This window comes from Ursus americanus, chromosome 17 (genome assembly GCF_024610735.1).
Source record: "Ursus americanus isolate L20-20 chromosome 17, mUrsAme1.1.p, whole genome shotgun sequence".
Classification (NCBI taxonomy): domain Eukaryota; kingdom Metazoa; phylum Chordata; class Mammalia; order Carnivora; family Ursidae; genus Ursus; species Ursus americanus.
This window is the reverse complement of record NC_142143.1, coordinates 35,027,672-35,045,792: the sequence shown is the minus strand read 5'-3', so window position 1 is coordinate 35,045,792 and position 18,121 is coordinate 35,027,672. Positions and strand designations below refer to the sequence as shown.

Sequence of the window (18,121 nt, the reverse complement as noted above, 5' to 3'; positions counted from 1 at the left end):
GGCGCAGCCAGGCAGCGGCGGCGCGAGCGACCGTGAACTCCTTGGTGTCGATTCTCCTGCAGCTCCCCCTCCCAGGGCGCACTCCAGCAACGCCTTTGGGCTGTTTTCCAGCAGTCGCCTTTGGGTCCCGAGGGCTTTCCAGAGTGAAATCGAAGGTGAAAGAAACAAGAGGAGGGCTGGAGGTGGGTAGGAGGAGCCTCGGGCCGAGGGGGAGGTGGGAGGAGCCCCCAGCCAAGGGGGTAGGATGGGAGGAGCCTTAGGGGAGGATCTGGGTGGAGAAAGGGGCCGGGCAAAGCCGGGATGGAGGGTTGGCCACGCAGGCGCGGGGGGCCGCGCCGAGAACCCCACGCGGGAGCTTCTGGAGTCTCCAGCCACCGCTCCTCACTTCACTGGAGAACGGGGCTGGGGCGGGGAGAGAGCTAATAAAGAGCGAATGAGCGGCAGCCGCTGTGGCGGCCGGAGTCAGCCCGAGCAGCACCGGAGCCGTGCGCCCGGGAGGCGGCGAGGGGAGGCGGTTCGCCTTGTCCCTCCCACCCGCCCCTCTTTCTCTCTCTTCCTCCAGCTGGTCCCAGAACCCTGCTGGGTCCAGTCCCTCTGCCCCCATCCCGCATTCTTCCACCTCCTCCGAGTCCCACTCCTCACCTAGGGCGCCCCGAACTGCCATGGGTTAGGGTGGGGGCCGCGAGCCGTGCGAAGGACCAGCCCTGTGCATCCGCCGGGGGGCGCGGAGCGCGAAAGCCGCCAGCCGCTCGCGGGCGCTGGGCATGGGGAGCGTGGTGTGAGCCCGCATCCGGAGAGGACGCAGCGGCTGCGGAGACGGGCGCGAGGAGGAGGAGAGCGGTGGATTGCAAGGACCCGAGGGAGGAAGGGAGGGACAAGAGGGTGGGGAGCTAGGAAAAAGTGAAGCTGGGAGGAGAAGGCGGCGGAAGGTGGGGATTGATGCTTCTGTTTTTTGTTGCCGCTGCTGCCCTCGCGCTGGGAGCCGAGCCGGAGGGAAGGCGGTGGAGAGATGATTGCAGAGTTGGTGAGCAGCGCTCTGGGGCTCGCCTTGTATCTCAACACCTTGAGTGCGGATTTCTGCTACGATGACAGGTAAGGGGTCGGAGGGCTGCATGGGGACTCCGCGGCGGCTCAGAAGCTTCCCGCTTTAAGGCTGAAGTGCGTCTTGGTGGAACTGGTCCAGCACCTGAAGGTTTAGGAGACGCGTAAACAACACCCAGAGCAAATACTGGGGAAGCGAGCGCGCTGGGCGGTCTGAAGGAGTTTGGGTTCCTAGTTTGCAGCAGGTTCTTTCTCTTGCTTATTGGCTCTTGGCGAACGCTTAAGTTTCTTATCGGAAATCGCAGCAATTTGGGGGAACTGTTAATGAACGTATTAAATGAAAAAAAAAAAGTCTTAAGTGTTTGTTGGTGGACATTGAGCGATTTTACGTCTGGGCTGGAAGGAAGCCGCTCCCCGCCTCTTAATAGATCTTCCCTGTAGCGTTTCCTTTTATTGATGGGACACTTTTATTTCCCGAGGAAAAAACACACCTTTGACAGTTTCCAAAATACTGTAAGGAGAGACTCGTACTCTCCTTCAACTTTCCCTTTTGACGTGTACGGTACTTTACTTTGAGCCAAGATAATGATGCTGATGGGCTCTCCGGTCCCCCCCCCCCCCCGCCTCGCTCACCAATCGATGGAGTAGCACTTTATAAAAGCCTGGGCTTTCATTTCTGTTTGGGAGTTTTACATTAGACGTTAGCGATTCTTTTGTGCTAATTGGGGAAGAAGACGCCCCTAGAGACTGAAGTTGTCTTCTGCATTTGGGCTAGTTTGGGTGGCTAATGAGACCTAAACTGTGTTGTCAAAGAAACTGCATCGATTTCTGGAAAATGTCACAGTTGTGCTCGTGTCTCTACGTATTTTTTAAATGTTGTTAGTGTTTAGAAACTGATGAAAAGCTCCAATAGCCATTAGGGGAAATTCCAATTTGTGCCTTTCCGGTGACTTAATCTGATTACAATTAAAACAGATGCATAATTAAAATATATTAGGGAGAACAGCACGCCTGGCTAAACTTATTAACCGTCCTGGGGTGTTTCATGCTCCATTGAAATTAAACCATCCAAAAAGTGAGCACAGATTTACTTTGACAGCTTTTCAACAGCCTCTCTGGGCTATGGAAAGTGAATGGATCCCCAGGGTCAGGGCAAGGCAGAGAGTGAACTTGAGCAAAGTGGTTGATAGTGAGGGGAGGTGAAGGCAGAATCTTCTCTGGGTGATAATTAGCCATTTTCTGTATTCTCTGGTGTGCCCACTCTCCGGCTAAAAGCATGTTCGTGGATATATGCTTGAAATCCGTGACTCTTGGTTTACACCCACATGTCTGTTATGAAATCCCCTGGTAATAGGTGCAATGAAATAAAGCAAACTGTTCTTCATGTATCTTATGTAGTGTCTGTCAGAAACTGGTTGATAAGGGAGCCACTGTTAGACATAAACTTTTCCTCAACTTTTAAACAGTGTATAGATTTAGCAGTTATGATACATGCTCTGAGAAATAAATGGTCTTTGCGTAAGAGTGAGGTGAGCTGCTCTGTTCCTTCCACTTTTGTGTTACTGTGCACCTGCTATTTCTAGGGGATGGGAAGAAAAAGCTCTTCCAACGATGGGTGACTTTTCACTAAAAGGAACTCAAGGACTCTGGGCAGTTCTTGGTTCTGTTGGGGACAGTTTGAAAAGTAATCATTTAAACTGAGAATAAAGAGCTTGGGAAAAAAAGTAACTTCCTGTAGTATAGTATGGTTGAACACTGGGATAAAGCAAGCATTCCCGGTGTATGCTATCCTTTATTGCTGGTCAGTTCTAAAAGTACATATCAGAAGAAAGTATGCTGTAAAAGACGAAGGCATGAACTAAACTAAATTTGCATGTACATTTTTCTATAGATTTAATGCTTATTATGTGTTCTTTAATCATCAGTCAGTCGTGTTAGGACGTTGTAACTTGGGGAGAATAGTGTGAGACGATAAATTAGTTGTGCTTTGATGGTGGGCATGTTACAGGTTGGGTTGCAGTGTCGAAATTCCTGACTCCTTATTTAGCTGTGTAGATGAACCTCAGGTGATGAGTTGTCCGTATCTAATTGGTAGCTTGCTCAATATATGATATCTGGACATTATATGACCATGATGATGTTGAGAGCCTGTAAATATAAATTGCACTTTGCTACAAATTGGAAGTGTGTGTTAGTCTCACTTTCTTAGTAGCAGAACTGCACATGTAGTCCTATACTCATTAGAGTCTGAAGTCTTAGCAGAATCAAGCTTGGTTTTTATGTATCCTAGAAATTCTGAAATACCTATTAATAGAAGCGTGGAACTTACTGGATGTCTGCATAGCATGCACAGGTGATTCAGTGCCAAGGTGCTCTGTGAATTGTGGCTTTTCGGATATACTTTTTATCTACCTCCTCTAACTCACTGGTATGTGGAGCGGGAAGAGAGCTGGGGAGTCAAGTGGAAACTGGAGGATGATGATAACGTGTTTACTTCCACTGCCCCGTTTCAGACGACAAAGACTCAAGTTTAAAACGTGTAAACTGTGTCTGTGGATTCCAGTCCCCCTGCCCAGGAGCTTTGTGAAATAGAGTTCTAGAAGGAGAGAGGCCAGTGCTGGGAGCAGCTCACAAGGAGGGAGATGGCTCTTACGCTTGACTTGCTTAACTAAATCAAGACTCTGCATTTTAGCTGAAGAATCTGGCATTTGCTGTAGGAGGGCTTTATATTGCTTCAGCTTAAACATTAATGCTGTGGTACTTCTCAACGTTATCATTTCTTTTAAATATAGTGATCAAGTTTACTTTGTAAACTATATCTATAATTTCTTTCACTGTTTGATGTAGCTTGGTTGAGATTAAGTGGTAATCTGAAACTTTTTCATAGCAAAATCGATTTCCCTGTGGTAAAACTTAATATTTTGCAAGTGTTTTATGCTAAACTTAAGAATATGGCTAGGATGTGACGAAACAAACAGAAGAGTAGAATTCATCATCTCTGATGAAAAAACATATAAAGTTTCAGCTTCATGCCCCCCTTCATCCCCTTGCCTTCAGTCTAGGCATGATTGTATTGAATCTTAAATTGTGGTTAGAGTACAATTGGAATGATAAATATACGGTCTTTGCCAAATTTTAAGTCATGATGAATGTGACTTTTTGAAGGACCCTCTCATTTTCTGGAGAAATTTGGTGTTTAGGTCAGTGGAAAAAAAAACTTGCTGATCCCAGGTTCTCTGCTCTCTTATATATTTATTGAGGATCACATTGCATCATTTGCACTATATCCGCTTTAAAAATACTACTCGAAGTTTTGCATAGAGATGACACTAGAGGAGGAGTCCATTTACTTCAGAGCAGCAGGACGCCGTATCCATTGTTTTGTAGTCTGATTTCATTTTGCACATATCACCTAATTGGTGGCAAGCCCTTTACGATATATAACAAGTAAATAAGAAGATGATACACCTAATACATATTTTTATTCTTGGGTGAATAAGATCATGCATTACTTAAAAAAAGGTAATTTGAGTTTTTGGAAGTGGGAAGTGGGTTTGTGGCCACTTTGAAAATTGTTTTCCTTATTGCCCATTTTGCATTTGTTCAACCCAACCTTGATCGTTAGCATGACCTTTGGGTTACTTAACTATCTCATTGTGCAACGATTGTGTGAAATTTGGAGGAAGAACTCCACAGCCGAAATTTCTATATTTGAACCAAAACTACCCCAAATTCTTACTATCGCATTCCTAATTTAGTTACTCATTTGGATATAAATATAAATCTATTTTTATAGAGATATGAGTTAATTTAAAGCCGTAAAGATTTTGATTAACAGCATTTAAAATGAAGGAATGAAGGATTTAAGGCATGATACCTTTTTTTTTAAACCATTTTTTCCTAAATTTTATTCAGCTGTTCCTTCTACTTGGCCTTTTAAAGTTACTGTCCATTTGGGTTTTGACCTGTTATGATAAGAATCCTTTATGAAATGATCAGTCACTCTGTTAATTTACCTCTGAAAAAATCTAACAGACTTGCAGTGGACCGATCTGGGATTGTTATCTTAAAATTCTAGTATGTTCAACCATTGATGTCATTCTTGGTATTTAGTAAAATCATGTTTAGGAAGAATTACTCTAAGATCAAGGTATATAAAGAAGAACTTTGCTTTGTATCAAAGGTTGTCTCCTCAGGTCTTTATTGCAAGAAGTTAGTGTGTACAAGGGTGCTAGTTTACTGATTTCCTTCCAGGTTTATGATACACTGAAAAATATGCAAGTGGTTACAGTTTATAGTCTATGAAATATTTTAATATGATATTTTACTTTCTAGCTAAGTTTAGTCAAATCTATGCAGAACAGGTTCACTTTGCTGCTCGAACAAGTATATCTCTTGATAGTAAATTAAAATTAGGTGAAGCCAGTATGGACTACTTTGCCTTACTTTCAGTGAGCCTGTCACATGGGGTTTATCCTAGCAAATGACCCGAATACAAGCACTGAATGGACATGTGTAAATGCCATGGGGAAAATGACGGCTTGCCAGCCATCTATCGCTTAGTTGTCTTCGTGTGTGTGTGTGTGTGTGTGTGTATAGTGCATATATTATAATAATATTATATATGTATGATTTTGGGGGGTTATATTATTAGTTTACATTGTCTTGTCATCTGCATTTAGTTTTTTAGTGCAAATGTGCCCCTGTGGGAACACTGAATTCCCCGATGCCTTAATTCTGAACTAGCTAGAACCTTTTGGATTATAACAACGTGTGTTAGGAGCACAGTTTGTCTTCTGAATCCCTCTGTTGCCGTTCTGTGAGCTAAAAGCACTTATTTAAAATGCCCATGACGTTACAGCTGTTTAGCATAGGCAAAGGGTAGTACATTTCCTCCGGAACAGGCACCTTCATGATATTAGGAAAGGACAAAGTTTACGCTTGTCATTCTGAAAAATGATAAACCTCTCACACTATTGTTCCCACTTAATATGCTTTTAACACAGTAACATTTACCTTTTAAATTTTTTGGTTTTCTTTTGTAAGCTAAATATTACATCAGCTTTGGGTACCTACTTTAATGGCTTCACTGAAGCCACCTGCATGGCAGCCTTGATGGAAAGGACAAATGGGTTGTTGAATGTAAAGACCCCTCCTCTATGAATAGCTGCCCTCCTTTAGAGCCTGGTTGAAAAAGAAGGGGAGAGGCATATCACCAGGAACTGCGTGCTTTCTATTTTTCGTGGGATGAAAAAGGCATATCTTGAACAATTACAGGTGTAAGTGTGCACGATACTAGATGGCTTCCTTGAAGATTTGATTTGTATGTACTTTTGAGGAATAAATGACTCCATTCAGTGATTCACTAATTACGAATACTCCTAAACGTAAGCGTCTTGTATGCATGGTGATTAATACAAATGGCAGCTGTTCACCCTTGTCAACAGAGCATCCCTACCTTTCTGTCATTGTCTGACCTGTACTGTAGCTGGTGTTGTAAAGTATTTGAATCTGGGAGTCTGATGATAGACTTGTCAAAATGCTGATAGATTGTCCTTTAGCAGAATTTCACTTGCATTTAGTCATGTTTATTTTGATTGATATTCATAATTTTAAAACTTATATTGGGACTCCATTGGCTTCTTTCCCAGAACAGCAGTGCTGAGGGTCCATGGTAGGTGGTTTGACCTGGCCTTGTTACTGGTCTGGTGCTCACTGGCACTGTGTTCATGCACATGGAAGCTCCCCAATTGTGTCCTTCCTGTTTGTCCAGATGAGTTGTTTTCCTTAGAGGAGAACAGTGGTTGAGCACTTTGCGTTAACTAGATTTGCCTCGACTGGTCATAGGAATTGAAGGCTTTCGCCTTAGAGATTTTTTTTTTTGGCTGTATTTTCTAGGCAGATAATTCCATCAAGATGCAGCACTATCAGATTTCTATTGATCTCTTTTCCTCCTCTGACAGTTTAACTTTTCAATCATATTTGTCAGTTTCTCTGGTACTCAGGGTTTCCTAGAATCAAAGGTATAAATGTTCATTTCAGCCTTTTAGAAACTTTTTGGGATTACAGGTTGGGGTTCAACTATGACTTTTTTTTTTTTTTTCTGTTACAGCTAAATAGGGAAGAATTAAGTAAGCCTATCCACTCAGGAAAATTTTGAAGGTGGGAACACTGAAATGATATGTTTTCAAGATGCCACATGAAAAGTTGCTCTCCTATTTTTAGAGTAATTTATTTTCTTTAAGGGCATTTCTTAAGGTGCTGTTAATTTGAACAATTAGAAGTGATTGTTTTAAAGATGAGATGAACAGAGAGAGATCTTCATTTGCTCAGGTCTAAAAAATTAATATGGAAACAAGATTAGAACTAAAAATTCTAACTTCACCTTTAGATTCCATTTTATTGTGGGATTAAATGAAATTACTAATATGCATGCCACGTTGCTTGAGGCCAGTGCTACAGCATGTTTTAAGAGTACCTTGGTATTTGGTAGAGGAGATGCTGTTTGGCTTGTGATAATTTGATGTAAGCTTTGGTTTCTTGATTTCTTTGCTGGGGCATTGTGTGATATCAGACTGAGGCAGGGTATGAAGTGTGGCACAGCATGGAGTCATAGACAAGGAGGTTGACTAAATTACATGATGTGTCAAGTGAGACATACATCAGTGCCCTTGCAAATAGCAGCTGTGTGCTAGGTGTGGTGGCCAAGTGAAAGGCTTCTGTCAGATCCCTTTGTCTTTGATGATTACCCTTCATTTCTGTGGCATTTATTATAATAAATGTGTCATTATTCCATGGAAACATCATGTGAAAAAAAAAAACCCAACAAGTTCACTACAGGCTTATGATTGTGATTTCATTAGGAAACAATGTATAAAAAAATAATGCCATGGGGTGAAGAGATTTACTGACGTTCGAAACTGAAAAAAATCGCAAGTTTTGATAAAGTGTTTTTTCCCTAACTGTGTTTCCAGATTATTGATTTCTTTAGAAGTAGAAAGTTTTGACGGTACTCTCCTAGAAATTCTCACTTGGCATCATTTAGGAGTATTTTAACTTCAAAGGATGTGTTATTTGCCGAAGAGTGGCCACTGGGGCACAATACGGCTCTTGACATTTTGAACGGTGTTAAATGATGGTACTGAAGTATTTCAAACAGCCATGTTTCAGCATTGTTTAAAAATCCAGTGGGAAGAATGGCAACCCATATAAGCCTGCATTCTTGGAATTCTTTGGTTATTAATTTTAAGTGCAGTTCACAAGTTTATAAAATAAGATTTTTAAAAAAAAAGAAAGATAAGTAATTTTAGTAAAATTTTTTACAGCTGTGTCTTATGAAATTCTGTTTTCTTTTTTGAATTGCTTGTAAGTATTCTATTAACAGACTGAAAGGGTGCAGACCATAGCCTTGCTGTTTGTTTTTGCTTTCATCTCTTAGTTGGGTTAGATGCCTATGTTTAGGGCATTGTTATAAAGCATATTATTATTGAATTTCTATTATAGACCCTAGATGATAAAACTAGTCTATGAGAGAGGCAGATAAGTGAAAACACTATGGGAAAAGTAACCATCCTGTTTTTGTTAATTTCCAATTTGTTACACAATGAAGGCAGGTCTGCCCTGCTCTTTTCTGTTAGTGGCATCTCTTGGATTAATAATGAAAGTCAGTAGTTCAATTCCTTACAATGTCAGTGCTTGTTGAAGTGATATCCCTGCAAACTGTGTCTTCAACGGGAGGTGACTTAGGTGGTGGCTATAAAGATTGCATTGGTAGGCTTGACCACTTTTCTTAGCTTGGAGAAGACACTTGTCATTACAGAGCCATTTGGGAGAAGTGGCTGTTGAGGTAGGGCTCGTAGCTGAAACGTTCATCTGGGGACCTTTCTCATTGTTTTATAAACTGTCTCTTGGCTACTTTAGCCTTCCTATCTTTGGGGTTTTAAAGGTATTTTAAATACTGAGCCTGCTGCCTTGGATTGTAAAAGATGTCTTAAGTCTGAAGGTGGAATGCTTGGGTCCAAATATTTTGTCAAGTGTACTTATTTTAGAATAGGACGTTCCCCTCCTCCTCCAAATAATTAACTATAGGACTGTTCTCTCAAAGCCGTTGAAAAGAGCTCGTTTTGACAAAGCAAGCTTCTAATGACAAATTTTCCAACTACAAATTTGCAGAAGAAAAGTTCTCAGATGATGAAGAAGTTTAATCAGGCAAAAAGACATTTTTATTTGCAGAAATAGGCCCTTTAGAGGGAGGCAATTATTTATAGCTGATGTGAAAAACTGGTATACCTGAATTCATTTGGTAAACCTCATTTAAAATAGGAAGGTTAGTCTATTGAAAAAAAATGGTGCTGAATTGTGTCACTGAATTTATATTAAAGAAAGAAGGTTTTATACTTTAACCAACTGTTACAGGGTAATGTACTGATTTAGCAAAGAAAATGTGAATTTGAGATTCTGAGAGAATCTATGAAAGACACCAGTGCGTAGCCTGAAATTACCAACTATACTTTGCCACAAATATCTAGTCTTTTATTTAAAATATCCCATTAGAAATGATTTCTAGTTTTGGTTCCTCCTCCCCTATATTTAAGAGTCTTTGTATTTTTTCTTTTAAAAACGGTTTGGCATTTGTTCCATGTTGAACAGAAAATGAAATTTCACTGTTTTAAACCTCTTGTATGTCATCAACATAAAAAGTGTAAACCATTTCTAGGAGAGAGTATTGAGTAGATAATTTTGAATTCATGCCTGACAGGATTGAGGATGCCCATGACAGGCGAGGGGGTTTTAGACCTGCTATTCTCATAACTTCCTCCCTGTCTTCGTTCTTTGATATGGATGATTGCCTTTTAGAAACTCTTTTAAAATGCAGTTTAAATCTCTAGTTTCTTGGAGTCTGATGGATCACTTTGATTCTCCTAAAGCAACATTTGTGAGCTGGGCCTCTTGTTGGATCTCTTTCCATCCAGATATATGTATATATTTCTAGAAGAGTGCTTCCCAAACTTCCATCTACCAGCACATCACCTGGGCTGTGAAAATGTACGTTCTGAGACAAATCAAGAAACAGACTCTTAACTTATAGAGAACAAATGGATGGTGACCAGAGGGGGTGGGGTGGAGGAGGGGTAGGAGTGAAATAGGTGATGGGGATTAAGGAGGGCACTTGTTATGATGAGTACCGGGGGTTGTATGGAACTGTTGAATCACTGTATTGGACACCTGAAACTAATATTGCACTATATATTAACTAACTGGGATTAAAATAAAAACTTTAAGAAAGGAAAAATAGATTTAAAAAAATGCAGGTTCTGCCTGGAGTGGGCCTCAGAGTACATTTCTGTCTTTCGCAGGTGCTCCAGCCGATGCTGGTTCCTGGACCACACCTTGAGTCATAAGGCTCTATTTCATTTAAATGTATTACATCAGCTTGGTGTGTTTCACAGACATTTGGAAAGACTGCCTAAATTCCTGGATGGCATAAGATTGCCTGTTCTCTGTGTGTGAGCTTGGCCATCTTATTTAATCTTTATGTTTGGTTTTCACATTTGTTCAGTCACGACATCTTCTTTAAATTGATCAGATGGATTTGAGGTATTGTGTAGATTTTGAAAAGGTAGAGAGCCTGTTGAAATTCTAGGAGATGATCTCTATTGAAATATCTGTCACCATCTTGTATTACAATATCATCTTCTTTGTAACAGTACTGGGGAGACAGATGTTGGATTCTGATTTTGACAAATAAACTGATATGCAGTTGCCTTAGGCTTTGGACTTGACAAATACTGATGCCTACATTGAGTCTCTGTAGTCAGTGCCTTTATTGGTTTGTCCTTCTGTGGAATAATCCCTTGTAAGGAAACTCGGCTCACATTGCATGAAGACTTTACAGACTTTAGGCAAGCAGCAAGAAATAGGTGTTGAGGCAGCTAAGAGTAGGGAAGATAATGATTTCTTAGTGATATTCAGGCACTGGGGTATGTACGTAGGATTAGAAATGCTTGGACTCATGTCATTTTTTTAACCTGGTACCTTAGGCCTTAGCCTTTGGGCACTTTTGGGGGCTTTCTGGGTAGGCAACTGCCCTATTTATCTGAAGTTTTAACTTCCTACTGATAGATATCTTTTTTTTTTTAAAGATTTTATTTATTTATTTGATGGAGAGACAGCCAGCGAGAGAGGAAACACAAGCAGGGAGAGTGGGAGAGGAAGAAGCAGGCTCCCAGCAGAGGAGCCTCATGTGGGGCTCGATCCCAGGACTCTGGGATCACGCCCTGAGCTGAAGGCAGACGCTTAACACTGAAACACCGAGGCACCCCTAATAGACATCTTTTTAAAGAACTTGTTCTAAAATAGGTAATGATTATCCCTTTCTTTTTAAAATACTGCGCGGTGCGCTAGAAGCGGTGTCATGGAGGAACATTGGCCGAGAGAAAAGACTAGAATTGCAGTCTTGCTCGTACCACTGTATTGAGCTCTTCCGTGCTCTCAGACTGTCTTATAACGGATCAGGAAGTGAAAATAACAATGGTGACCACAGAGTGAGGATGAAGTAAAGTAGTATGACGAACATTCTCTGTGTGTTTTAAAAAGCTAGGTGGTTATACCCTTCGACATAGAGGAACACTGTTGGACCATAAGGCGAATGAGCGCGGTATCACTGTGCGTTAGCCTCCGAGAACAGAGCTGTGTCCCGTTCCATGTTGTTGCTAACTTTTCCACTCGGAGTCAGTGATTGAGCTCCTGCTGTCCCAGCTTCTGTTGCCGCCTGAACGCCCCATCGCTGCTTCTCATCTCTGTCCACCCTTTTGGTGAGCAGTCCCTAGTCTCACCGCAGAAGCCGTTTTTGCTCTCCTGTATTTCTTTTCTGCTGCTTTTCCCATGTTTCTGGTCTCTGTGCATGGAGGCTTACTTTGAATAGACATTCTGGCCAATCTGAACACTTCTTTCCTTCTGCAGAGTAAAAGGACCAATTACAGTGCATCGGGTGTAAATAATCTTTGGTACTTTGGTTCTGCTTGGCAGGCGGTATTATTACTGGGTCCTCATGGTCTCCCTCCTCAATGACAGCCCTTTTTCTTTCGGGAATATGTTCAGATTCAGAGCCCTTCTGGTGGCCCGGTGATTAGGAAAGCTGTATGTCAGATAAGCCAAAGTTTTCCTGCATTGAAGTGTTTGTGTTAATCCGGGACGTCTTGAGACTTTGCAGTAAGGACGTTCAGTACATGTGCTGGATAGCAGCATCTGATCTAAACCTGGTGACACATTTTTGTAACTAATTAGAAACTCTTTCTTTTAGATCTTTCCAAGCAACAGGGTGGCAAAAGTAAGAAGACCACAAAAACTTTGGAGTCAGATAGTCTAATCCCAGAACGATTACTTGTTAATTGTATAATTTTGATTGTTACTGAACTCTTTGAGCCTCTGCTCCCTGTTCTACAGAACGAGGGTAGCAATGCCTACTTGATACAGTTGTTGGAAGAATTTAATGAAGGAAGTTATATGAAGTGCCTGGCGGTATCTGGTGTTGTTTAAGATACGTAATAAATCATTCTCTTAATCGAGAACTTATTCATTAGCTCTGTTGCTGATAGTTGAAAATCACTATATAATAACCTCTGGAAATAGCGTAGACCATTAGGGGACTTCTCTTAAAAGCAAATATTGAGCATTTAAACTTATTTTAGTCATCTTTCATTTAGCGTTTCAAATAGATGTAGGATAACTGAAAGGGTTCAGTCAACTATATTAAATTCACTATGAAGTTTAGAATTTAGTTTTCTTCTCAAGTTAGAAGTTTGGAAAAATGACGTTGAAACTTAACCATTATACGTGTGCACGTGCGTACATGCATGCACACATGTAAATTTTGCTGATAAAATGTCTGTAGTATATACGCAATTAAAAGCACATATGAAAAAGGGAACTATGATGGCTTCCATCTTTTTCGTCAAAATTGATATTCTTCTTTAAATTTGATGATACTGTGCATAGGAGCATATGCAAAATTATAATTTCTTAGCATCTTATAAGAACTGACCCACTCTATGATGTGTATCTTAGACAATGAAAAAATCTTAAACAATGAAAATATGGAATTGTTTTCAGGTATACTGTGAAAGATTATGTTGAACTGAGAGTTAGCCCGAATCCCAGAAATACTTATATATGTTTTGTTTTGTAGTGAGCAAAATTGGACATAAAAGCTCATTGTTTTTTGAAACCTTTTCTGGGAAGCTTGTTATTCTTTCTCTCACAAACTTACTCTCTTACCAGGACCTACTACTTGCATTAATTTACTTATAGGTGGGTCTGCATTTAAGAATATCGATCGATCTCCTGATTGAAACAGATCTTTCACATGTTTGCTTAACATTTTTCTAGGGGTTCCCTATATAAAGAGAACATAAAACCTTATAACACTAATAATATATCTTGCTTTCCTTTTTTTTCCTCTTAGATAAAGACCCCCCCCCAAAAAAAACACAGGTAAGCTAAGTATATTGAAGGTTTACCATATTGATAACACAGCTTTCTCGTTAATGTCAGGTTATGGCTGTAATGATTCCCCAGGGTTGCTTCCAGCTTAAAACTGGCCATAATTCTAGGGTTATGGATTTGTGTTCATTTGCCTAAGAAATATATTTGAAATCGGCTATTTTGGGTAATTAATAATGTGCTAAGTAAAACGTTCGCCCAATTGGTACATATACAGTGGAAAATGAGGGACATGAGTACAACAGACTGTATCAACCAGAGAAGTTTTTACCTCAGCCATAATCATCTTTTGATGTCTTCTCTGTTACTTTATTCTCAGTTGGAATGTTTACCCTGTTCCTATTGATAACTAAATTCTAACAGCAAGTGGCAAGCTCCTAAAAAGGAGAACACTTTTGGTTCTTGCTGGATAGCAGCCTAGTTTTCTCTAGTGCACATCTGTTCCTTGCAACATTTTTAGAATATTCAGGTGAAAATTCACTCAGTGTTTTAATAAACCAGATTCTGTTACTGATGGGTTAAAAAGAATCAGTCATGCTGTTTTAATTTATTAAAGGAAAATAACAAATGGTTTTTGTAGGATAGCCCTCAACTCTCTGGAAGTAATTTAAAATTAGTACAAGAAACCGATAATTCAAGACCTTATTAAACATGCCTCAGCTGCTGATTTTTAGGACTAAACAAGACTAGCATTTGGATTTCTCCGGGGTGAGGGTTAGATGGGAAGGTGTGGGGTATCTTTTATGAAGGGAGGATAATATACTATGAAGTAGGATATTCCTGTAAGTGAATGGATTTGACAGAAGTTGACTTGAAGGTTTTGCCCCTTTCTTGCTTATGATATAGTGCTTTCCTTTATGGTATAGAGGGGAACATTATGGGGAAGTTGGGATGAACTTTGTGGGGGAAAAACCGTGGTGCTACAGTAGAAGATGGGTAGTTTTTTGTTATTTTATTTTTTTATTTTTTATTTTTTAAAGATTTTATTTATTTATTTGACAGAGAGAGACAGTGAGAGAGGGAACACAAGCAAGGGGAGTAGAAGAGGGAGAAGCAGGCTTCCTGCTGAGCAGGGAGCCTGATGCTGCTTGATCCCAGGACCCTGGGATCATGACCTGAGCCAAAGGCAGACGCTTAAGGGCTGAGCCACCAGGTGCGCCAGAAGATGGGTAGTTTTGATTGGTGTCTTTGTGAGTTGGAACCAAAGCAGCACGTGATCGCCAGCTTTTCGAGGTGGAATCAAGACAAATTCTTAGGAATGGAAATCCTCAGAATGTAACTATTTGTGGAAATAACTCTATGGTGTTTTTCAGAAAAATTCTGTGATATATTTTGATCACATGCTGAATTTTTGATGTATATTATAAAATAGCAGCTTGTTTATATTTTAAAAACGCTATCATTATAGTAAATAGCTCATCTTTGTACACTTGACATTTGAATTCTGAGAATTCATTATTTGAGGGAGAGAGTTGGGTTTATTTTTCAAACTGAAGCCTGAAAGAATTGGGTAAGTTTAATGTTTAAATTGGGCAGTTTATAAATATATACCACAAACCTTGTGGATTTAAGGTGGGCCATGGGTGGTATTTAAAAGTTAAAATTGTTTTTAATACTAAGCTTAATCTTAAGTTTAAATTTTCATTCCTATTTCTTTTTGTGTCGTCATTGTTTATGAAAACTGGTTGAAAATGAAGTTCAAAGATTTCTTGTAAATCATAAGATTTGACAAGAAACCTTATTTACTCTAAACTTGAATATGAACTTAAACACAAACCAGAACTTGGTCTGAATGTTTTTTCTTTAGCATCTTTGGAAGTCTATATAAAAATAGAGTAAATGCTTTGCATGCAGCTTACCTACTGTGTTTGAAGAAAATCTTTTGTGTATGTCTGCAAGCTGTTTGTGTGTTCGGGAAGAGTTTACCCGAACAGACTGAAATTGGTAGAAATAGGCCAAAGTTAACACTGCGGCTATAATTATATTGAAAACTGGAATAGTAGTCTCTCTCAAAATTTTGAGTAAATGGAAGCTGATGGATGATTTCTTTTGTAAAATATTATTGGGTTTGGTTCAAATAAAGAAAATTAATTGTACGTTTTTTGAAAATTATTTATATTTTAAGGATTTTTTCCCCCCAGAAAATCACATTGGTTGCTAACTCATTGGCACTCTTCACAAACTAACTTCTGTTCTGTATCAGCCTCGATATCAGAAAAAGAAGATGAGTGGAAATTAAGAAAGCAACAAACATGATAAGGAGATAATTGTCTTTCTACCATGTCAACCAAAAGACTTAATAATATTTAATAATCCCATTGTAAATTGTTTTGTTGTATATTCTGAGGCCAGAACTGGTTCTTGTTACTAGAAGTGATGGAAAGAGAAGAGCTGTAAGGGTGTGTTTACCATTTAAGTAGTCTGATTTCTGCAAATTATAGTGTAAAATTATGGTAATTCTATTCAAAGTTTGGGAGAGAGATTTGAATGAGGTTTATTTTAAATTCAGGAAATCATCTCAAATAGACACTAGCCTTTGATTTAAAACTGGTAAGTCATTCTTATGTAGAAATGCACGGTCTCCCAAGAACGCATCGGGTGTGGGATGCTTTCGGCGCCTGTCACCACTGTATTCCTTTAGCGAGTGTTTGTAAATGCTTAGCTGTGTCAGCAACCTGTTAAATCTTGGGGGCACCGACCCAGGAGAAGACGTTGTCCATCATCTCAATTTGCTTAGAGTCTGGTGGAGAGACCAAGTAAACAGACAGTGTCTCTAAAATAGAGACATGCTTACGCTTCTGAGTGAGTACGCAAGAGGGGTACTTGACCCAGGCTAGGGGGGAGGCAATTGTGAGGACTGACTGCTGAAGAAAAAGTCAAATTAAGTTGATAAAGATGAGAGAGACGGAGGAGAATTTGGGAAAAAATGTACAGGAAGGGAAGGCATAGTGCCCAAAGAGTAGGGCATAAAGCCAGAGGAGAGGGTAGGGAGAGGGAGAAGGGAAAGATGAATGGGTGAAGTAGCCAGCAGCTGGATCACCATGGGCCTTGTGTTCCAAGATAACATTCTGAGAATTGTCTGAAGTAGGTGAAATCCGAAGCAGGGAGACCCAGAAGAGTGTCCATTTATAGGATCATACAGGCTCTATAGGTTTATATAGGCGATACAGGATTATATTGGAGGACTTGTATTCGCACTGATGGTGAGTGTTACTATAAGTTAAGGACAGAGGTGAAAAAGAAATTTGAGGGTATTAGAAATGGAAAGGTGAAGAAAAAATTGGTCTCACTTGGTGTGAGTAGCTGAATGTGGAGGGAGGGTGAGCGGGTTTCTGTCTTGTGCAAGTGGGAAGAAAGGAAACCCCAGTAGATCAGCTCGGGGTGAAGGGAGGTGGCAGGATGTGCCTACTTTCTTCCATGAGTAAGAGGAGACATGAGATATGAGAACGTCTCTGCTCACAACATGTTCTGAGTGTGGAGGCTGCAGAGCTTGGCCTGAATTGTTGCTAACATGTTACTGGGCCTTTATTTTCTTGGCATATTATGGATTTCGATAATAAGGAGTCTTGGCTGTAGATGTCAGATGCCCAGTTCAGGGACAGTCCTTTTGCTTGTCTGAACCCAAGAGACCTGTTGAGGTTATGAGGCTTCATTTTTTTCATCTCTTTGTCTGGTCATCATGGTTACCGTGGCCAGTGGCAACCTAAACTCTCTCCCCTAGTTCTCCCAGGAATGCTCCAGGAAGGACCTTAATTGCCTGACTCAGGTTACAAGCTCATGCATGAGGCACAGTTGCTAGTCTTTGGGGTGCTTTGGCCAGGTCGAGTCACGTGCCTGAACCTATGGTCTGGCATGGGAATAGAGAGAGGGCAGGTTTTCCTGTGTCACACCAATAGGTTCACCATAGGGAAAGGGGCTCCGTTAGAAGGAAGGGCAAAGTATTCTGGGAACAGGGGGAGACCACAGATCATGGAACCTGAGATGTCCACTTCCATTCTATCCTCACTACCCTTGAATATTTGAGTAGCACTCTCGGGTGCCAACCAGATGATAAATGCAGTCTCAGAAGTCACGTGGCCTCGCACAGTGATGAGGTGGTCACTCATAGGGGGTAGAACATTTGTGTAGCTCTACGTGTGTGGATTCTGAATTATCATCTGAATCAGGAGTGGGCACTAAGGCCTATGGGCCAAATCCATCCCATGGCCTGTTTTTTAAACAGCCATACCCACTTGTGTGTGTATTATCTATGGCTGCTTTCTCTTTATGAGTGGCAGAGTTGAGCAGTTGTGACAGGGACCTTGGGGCTCGCAAAGCCTAAAATATTTCCTATCTGGCCCTTACCTGAAAGAGTTCACCACCCCCAATCTAAATAGAAACACATACACTTAAAATTCCTCTAGCAATCTTACTGATCCCCGAGAGCACATCTGGCCACTCTCCGGGGTTCCCTGATGTTGGTTGGGAAACTTAGGTGTAAGATACAACTGTTAGAGTTACAGCTCGAGGTCAGACTTACTGATGTAAAATCGTACTGACTTTCCCTGAGATGGCACTAGAGGAAGCCCTGTCAGGTGAC

At 40.6% G+C, this 18,121-nt stretch overlaps 1 protein-coding gene across 4 annotated transcripts in view; it reads left to right on the top strand.

Annotated features, from left to right (window-relative positions):
* The first annotated feature begins 272 nt into the window (after positions 1 to 272).
* The window catches only part of TMTC2 (transmembrane O-mannosyltransferase targeting cadherins 2), an 835,540-nt gene continuing 817,691 nt past the window's right edge, over positions 273 to 18,121 (top strand). For 3 of the 4 annotated variants that reach the window (XR_015727148.1, XR_015727149.1, XR_015727150.1), the window contains exon 1: positions 273 to 1,092. Coding sequence is in view for 1 of the 4 variants with exons in the window: in XM_045780076.2 (XP_045636032.1) it covers positions 1,010 to 1,092 (83 nt within the window). In the remaining 3 variants the exon portion in view is untranslated. The remainder of the gene's footprint in view (positions 1,093 to 18,121) is intronic. The other variant, XM_045780076.2, reaches the window with a different exon arrangement.